A 7,653-nucleotide genomic window follows, 5' to 3' on the forward strand; every position below is an offset into this window, starting at 1 on the left:
GTCTGGGGCCTCTGGGCCACCCGTGCTGGAAGCAGGCCCTGTTCAGGTTGGTTGTACCTCTGCCCCTTGATCTCTTGGGATCCGATTCCCCTCAGCTCTCAGACTATTGGGGCAGGGGCTCCTCCCCAGGCGGTGGGTCCTGGGGCAGGTCTGGCCACTCCTGCTCACCTGCCATCTGGTCTAAGATGGGGCTGGGACACCCCCTGGCCATCTTCAAGAGGGCTCAGCTGTTACAACATGTCTGTGGGCGGCCACTTGCCCCAGGGGGCCTGTGTGCACATGAGTGTGTGTGTGTGTGTCCATTGGTGGACGGTTCCCCATTCCCTTAGGATGCAAGGTTTGGGGTGATCTCAGAGAAGATGGGAAATTTTCTAGTTTTATTTTCCAAACAGCTGCCCCTTCTTTGAGCAGGTGAGTCGGGGCTGCTGGGACCATAGAAGGGAATAGCTGCAACCTAGGGCCCTGGTTCCTAAAGGGTGGTCATGATCTGTTCGTTCACATACTCCCCCTGCTCCAAACCTTCACTGGCTCCCTACTGCCTCGTGGATGAGTGCCATTCTGAGACTTTAATCCTGCCCTGGTGACTTCTCCCGCCCTAACCATCAGCTCCTCCCTTTCGTCCACTTCATGCTCCAGCCCAGTTTAATTACAGCCCCTTGTCCGTGCGTGGCGTTCCCAGCCACCTGCCTTTATCCACACTGGTCCTTCCTCCTGGGATGCCCTTCCTGGGTCTCCTCTTGCTGGGACTGTGCTCATTCACAGCCACATCCTCTAGGGCGACTTCCTTGCCTCTTTCTCTCAGGGGATCTCTCTCCGTCCTGGGGTTCCCCGAGCCCTTGACCTCTCTCCTGCCACAGACCCATTTCTGTTTTGTAAAAAAATAATTTACATACGTGTGCTTCTCCTTGGAAGTCTGCGAGCATCTTGAGGGCTGGGCTGTGTCTGATTTGTCTCTGAAATCTGCTCAGCACAGGGCCTGGTGCTGTACAGGTGTTCATTAAGCATTTGATAGATGAATGAATGAATGGTGCAGGAATGAATGAATGCAAAGGACTACTGTCCCACTGGATCCCTCAGGTCTGCCAGAGGGCCCAGTACCCTGGGTGAGCCTCTTGAATTCACCCTGCCTCACTTTCCCCATCTGGGAAATGGGGCCACGACTCCTGCTCTGGCCATTTCATTGGGGTATCACGAGGCCACAGATCTCACGATGTTAGAGCCATAGGGAACCCAGAGGGCTTCCCACCCACCCCTGCAAATGGGGAAACAGAGGCCTGCTGAAGGAAAGGGCCTGACCAGGGCCAGACAGTGGGTGCCAGGACTCGCTCCCTGCCTCAGGCCTGACCCTCCATGCATCCCTTAAATGCAGCCCGGCTCCCACTCTGCACCCTGAGCCTTGGAAAACCTGAGTCACAGCTGGAACCAAGTGCGGGGAATTTTCCTCCTCATTTTCAGGGACCTCGGAACCTCCCTGACCCCATCCCCTTCGGAAGGCAAGGCAGGATCCCAGCTCTCCGGGCCGTGGGTTCTCCACAGGACGGCCCTGTCTGTGTGTCTGTCATCCTCAGACTGTCCTGGGGACCGGCGGTCAGGGAGGAAATGCCCCATCTGGTGTCCCCGGGGAGTGGAGGGGACGCCCACGGGTGTGAGCAAGGGGGGACTGTGTGTGGCCGAGCTTGGCCCCGCCCCTGCCCCTGTCCCCACCCCAAACCCACTTAATGAAATCAAGCTGGCCCCGCGGAGGGGAGGGAGGGAGGGAGGCGGGAGGAGGCGGGAGGGAAGGGGCGGGCGGGCGGCAGCCCAGAGCCGCGGCCACAGGGCACTGCCACGGACTTGCTCAGCTCCACCTGGCGGGACACACTGTGTGCAGAGGAACTGGTGAGTCCTGGGGGCCCCTCCTCTCTCCAGGGAGCCTGGTGTGTCTTGGAGTTTAGGGGGCCAGTGTGAGTGCTTTGGGGGGCTTCTCTAAGTATGTGTGAGCTTTGAGTGTGTGTTGGATGCTGCCTACTTGTGTGTGATCTGCGCTAGGGGGGTGGGGGGCGGGATGTGTGTGCACCTTGGATGCCTCCCGAGTGCGGTGCTGGGTTGGCCGGAGTGTTGCGTGTATGCAGTTGTGTGTGGGCCGTTGGGGTCTTGCTGTAGGGGATGTGTTGTTCTTGGGGAGTGGGCACCAGGGTAGGTGCTCCCAGGGTCTGCGGGAGGGTGGTATGGATGGGGGTGGTCCCATCCGTGGGGATACACGGGGGGTGGTCAGGGGGTGCATATGTGCACATGTTGTCAGAGAACCAGCCCGTTGTGTGTCCACGTGTGTTCTCTGTGTATCTGTGTTGGTGGGCAATCTGGGGTGTCGAGATATTATGCGTCTGTGTCTTTGTGCCTGTGTTGTGTCTGTGTATTGTGTGCCTGTGCTGCTGCTGCTCTGCGCGCGCGCGCGCGCGCGTGTGTGTGTGTGTGTGTGTGTGGATTTTGAGCCTTCAGGACCCCCGTCCCTCCCCAGGCCTCCCATCCAAGGGGCCCAGGTCCCTGTCCTCGGCTGCCCCGGAGCAGGGGGTGCAGAGGTTCAGCCAGAACCCCTCCCCGCAAGGCCACTAATTGAAGCCAGGTTTTTGTGGGCCACCCCTCCCCCTCTGGCCACCAGTCTCTGAATGGGGGTGGGGCAGCCACTCTGGCCCATCAGTCGCAGGTTCTGGGGAACTTGGCCTTAGGGATGGATTTGCCTCATCTGCCTATTCCCGACCTCAAGTGGGGCTATCACATTTGAGAACAATAAACTCTGAGTGAGCTGGGCTCTGAAGAGAGTCCCTGCTCCCAACTAGGAGTCCTGGATAGTCACGTGGTGCCACTAATTGCCATCTACACTGTGCCAGCCATCGCTATTTCTTGTCCTAACAATAGTCCAGGAAGGTGGCCTTATCCCCATTGTACAGATGTGGACACCGAGGCTCAGAGAGGTGATCTGCCTGGCCTCAAGACACACAGCTGGGAAATGACCTCCTCCCAGGTATTCAGAGCCGCCTCTCCAGTCAGGCTCTGCCTTGACTGGCTGTGCGACCCTGGGCAGGCCTTTCCCAGTGTTGGGCCTGGGTTTCCTCTTGGGTTAAACAAGAGGAGATGGCCTGACCCCACCTCTTAATGGCCTGTGAGTTTCCACATCCTGGAAAAAATGAGGACGCAGGGAGGAGGTGGGGGCAGCTGATGGGCAGAACGATCATTTCAGAGCAGCCCAGTTCAGGGTGCCCATTCTACAGATAGAAGACTGAGGCCCAGAAGGGTCAGGGGGCTCGTCAAGCAGGGTCACACAGCCATCTCCTGTGAGGCCCGGCCGGCTTCCGCACTTTGCCTGCACCTTTCCCCTGGAGCCCTGTGGGGACGGTTGTGGTGGGTGTGAGGGACTCTGAGAGTCGGGGTCTCAGCCTTTCAGATCCAGAGGTAGTTTGTGTGGCCTCTTTCCTTATCCTCTGCCCCCATGGATCCCGGGGAAAGGAGGACTTTTCTCTGTCCGACTCACTGCCGCACATTCGTGTGTGTGCGTGTGTGCATGTGTGTACGTGTGTGTGCGCGTTGCGTGTGCATGTGTGTGCGTGTGTGTGTGTGTGTGCGTCTGGTCCTGGATTCCTCACTGGCCGCTCAACGAGATTTCACTCAACGAGGTAAAAGAGTTGCTCTTTCCTGGAGAATGGGGGGAGACAATGAGCAAATTTACACATCAGGTGAAGATAATCATCATTTGTCAACTTGGGGTGGGAAAATTGGCTGGTCCTGCATCTCTGCTGGGGTAGAAATTCGGCTGCTTCTGAATTTCACCTTCCCTCGGGGAGCAGCTGCTCTGCGCCAGGCACTTTCTGAACTGATCTCATCCGGTCCTAACAGCTCAGCGAGGCAGGCCCTGTGCTCACCTCCTCACCCTGCCCCCAGTCTACAAATGGGGAAAGTGAGGCCCAGAGGGCCCGGGCAGCAAGCTAGACCCAGATGGAGCTAGGGTTCTAATCCTGGCCTAACTGGTCTTATCACTCTGCTGCCTGCAGAGCTTCACAGCCGTCCCCCCAGGAAAGGCCCCTGGTCTTCAGGCCCCGCTGGTCAGAGTTGCCGTCTATGGTGAGAAGTTTCAGCTGCTGCCATGAAAGGTCTCTCCCGGGCTTGACACAAGACAGAAGGCAGGGAGGTGACTGGCAAGAGACAAAAACCCCAAAGATCAAAGCTCTTTGTAGGAACCTTTGCTAACAAGTGTCAGAGAGGGGAGGGCCCAGGAAGGCTCCTAAACTTTGTGGAACATCTCAAATCCTGGTTCCAGCTGACAAGTGATGTCAGCCAGGGATGTGAGCCCGTTCCTGGGCCAGCCTGAGGCACATGAGAGAGAGTGTGCAGGGGGTGTGTGTGTGTGTGAATTCTCAGAGTCACAAAGAAGAAGGTTCAAATCCCAGCTCTGACACTTAGCATCTGTGTGCCCTTGGGCAGGTCACTGTCTGTCTCTGAACCTCTGTTTCCCCATCTGAAAAATGGAGACAATGTTAGTGGCCAGGGCTTCTATGGAATTGCACCCACAAAAGGGGCTCAGATGAGTAACCCGTGATAAAAGTACACGGTGACCAACTCATTGAAAATGAACCCCTGGGTGAGTGTTGCCTCATTTGATGTCCTGGGAATTATCTTTTGTGTTTTGCCATCTGAGCCAGTTTGTCCAAATTTGTGTCACATCAGGAGGCCCCGGGTCACTTGGAACAAGCCACTCGATGGCCCCGTGTCATTCCTACATCATCTTCTGAATCCCCAAGTCAGCGTGAGTCGGTATTGTCACCCACTTTATGGAGCTGGGCCTGAGGCCTGGGCACTCGAGGGGACCTGCCGTCAAGACACTGGGCACCTGACTTCCTGCTCCAGCCCAGGAACTCACTGTGTGGCCTGGGACCTGCCCCTTGCCTTCTCTGGGCCTCTGTCTCCCCATTTCCATCCCCTGGAGAGGGCACCTCAGTCAGGGGATCGTGAGGCTTTTCCATCTTGGCGCTTGTAGCCCCATCCAGAGTCCTGTGCCCTCTGCTGGGTCGGGCAGAGGCTCTCAAGGGGCAGCCTGGGGTGCGCAGGAAGGGGTTCCTGGGTTTGTCTGAGAGGCCAGGCTGACTCGCACTGGCTGGGAGATGTACTGCTTTAGAAGCCGGACTCCTCCATAAGGCTGGGCCATAAGGAATTTATTAGTCAGCGGGGCTGTCTGGGCCGGGGAGGGTCTGGGGGGTTCACGTCGGCAGCAGCTTTCCAGCGGGGGGAGGGAGGTGCGGGGTTCATCTGGATCCCATTTGGTGGCAGCCATAGGACTTAGGCTCCAGCTTTGTTCCAGGCACGAGGGTTTCCTCTGGGCCTCCAGGCCCTGCTTTGAGCCTCGAGGTGGGGGTTAGCCATGGGGCACATGCTCACACAGGCCCCTGCTGAGCTCAGAATCTGGATGCTTCAAAACCTATGAATCTTCCAGAGACGGGACCACAGAGGAGCTGGGAGCAGCGAGGATGGCTTCCCAGAGGAGGGGGTCAGCTCTCTCAGTTACTCTCTGAGCCCTACCATCCTCTCTCCCTCCGTGCCTGCATCCAAACCCCAGCTCTTCCTTAGCAAGTCACTTAATCCCTCTGAGCCTCAGTTTCCTCACCTGGAAAATGGGGCAGAATGTAGTACCTGCCTTACTGGGCAGTTCTCAGGATTCAATGAGAAATTCCATGTAAGAAATGTAAAATAGTGCCTGGCACATGGCAAGCAATGAAAGGGTAAGCTCTTATTCATTCAGCCAACTCCATCAAGATGCATTTATTGAGCACTTGCTGTATACCAGCTATGATGCAAAACCCTGAGGGTGCCGAGATAAATAAGATTTAGCCCTTGCCTTCCAGAAGCTCAGAGTGAAGTCGGGGGGACCAGTGTAAACCCTGGGATGGGGTCCATTGTATGGTGGGGAGGCTCAGGCCCGGGGAAGGGAAGCGACTTGCTGGAATAGGTTCTGTGTCTGCTGCGCTTCCTCAGGGTCCCCTGAGGCTGGGGCCCCGCCCTGACGTCTCTCCTGCCTCGCCTCCCCACAGGCTCCAGGCAGCATGGTTTCTGCGGCGGCCCCCAGCCTCACGGCGTCTCTGCTCCTTCTCCTGCGGGTCCTGCCCACGGCATCCTACTCCGTGTCCCTGAGGGCCACCTTCCTGGAGGACACGGCGGGCAGCGGGGAGGCTGAGGGCGCGTCGGCCTCCTCCCCGAGCCTCCCGCCACCCCGGACCCCAGCCCTCAGCCCCACATCAGTGGGGCCCCAGCTCACGCCCCTAGCGGGCCCCAAGCCCCCCACCAACTTCCTGGACGGCATCGTGGATTTCTTCCGCCAGTACGTGATGCTCATCGCTGTGGTGGGCTCCCTGGTTTTCCTGCTGCTGTTCGTCATCTGTGCCGCTCTCATCACCCGCCAGAAGCACAAGGCCTCTGCCTACTACCCCTCATCTTTCCCTAAGAAGAAGTACGTGGACCAGAGTGACCGGGCCGGGGGCCCCCGGGCCTTCAGCGAGGTCCCTGACCGGGCCCCTGATGGCCGGCCCGACGAGGCCCGGGATTCCTCCCAGCAGCTCCAGGCTGACATCCTCGCCGCCACCCAGAACCTCAAGTCTCCCGCCAGGGCCGCCCCGGGCATGGGAGACGGAGCCAGGATGATGGAGGGCAAGTCGGAGGAAGAGGAGAAAGGCAGCCGGGAGGCAGACCAGGAAGCCCAGGGACATGGGGTCCCAGCAGAGAAACCAGAGGCGCCGCCAGAGGAGCCCTGCTCAGCGCAGGCGGATGGGGCTCTGGCAGCCGCTGAAGGTCAAGGGGAGCCAGAAGCAGCTCCCTCATTAGCCCGCGAAGCCGGGGACCCAGCTGGTTCCCTCGAAAACCCCTGTGCTTGCGGCAGTGTCCCCCCCAGCATCTAACAGACCTCTAGGGCTGCCGGCCCTGATTGTCGGACCCCTGGTGGTCACCTCCTTGGGCACAGAAAGGTCCTCGGCCCTTACCGTGCTCTGACACCCCCTACTTGGCCACTGCCCGCTGCAAATCCCGGCATGTCTGATCTTACTACAGCAGGCAGAGATGCTGGTCTCTGTTCCACCCTCAGGAATCTCATCGACTTCGAGAACATTTGTCCCCACAGCCCCAAGGGCTACATCCCTAAGTACAGCTCCTCTGGGGAGATGGAGCTGAGGATGTGTCCCCGTCACAGCCATGTCCGCTGGGAAACATATGTCTCAGGTCCCTTGTGACAATGCAAACATCGCCGCTTTCCATCGAGGTAGGAAAGAGAAACAGAATAACTGGGAGTTTTGGAAGAGGTTGAACAGATGGGAGATGCAGAGGTGCCTGGGGTTGAAGCAGGGAGAGGTACCACAGAAGATCAGTCAGGAAGCTTCCGTGAGGGGTCCTGCACGGATCACGACAGGTTCCTAAGTGAGCATTTCCCAAACTGGGTTCCCTGGAAGAAAGATTTTGAGGTCCAGTGAATGAATTGAGAAAACATTGCTTCTCTGCTCTGCATACCCTCCTTGGAGCCCCCCAAGGCTCTGACAAGTCCCGCAGTAAAGGTGTCCATGGAATCTGATTTCGCTTAGCCTTTCCCAAAAAGCTTTTGACTGCGGAGTACTTTTGTTTTTGTTTTACAGCTACAGAGTAAAA

General features: G+C 58.0%; 1 protein-coding gene across 1 annotated transcript; it reads left to right on the top strand.

Annotated features, from left to right (window-relative positions):
- Positions 1-6,068: 6,068 nt before the first annotated feature.
- TMEM119 (transmembrane protein 119) lies at positions 6,069-6,917 on the top strand (the record flags this gene model as incomplete). Its single annotated transcript, XM_079717732.1, has 1 exon — positions 6,069-6,917. One exon carries the CDS (start codon positions 6,069-6,071, stop codon positions 6,915-6,917), a length of 849 nt encoding a protein of 282 aa, XP_079573858.1.
- Between the last annotated feature and the right edge of the window lie 736 nt (positions 6,918-7,653).

Source organism: Hyperoodon ampullatus, assembly GCF_949752795.1.
Source record: "Hyperoodon ampullatus genome assembly, chromosome: 13".
NCBI lineage: Eukaryota > Metazoa > Chordata > Mammalia > Artiodactyla > Ziphiidae > Hyperoodon > Hyperoodon ampullatus.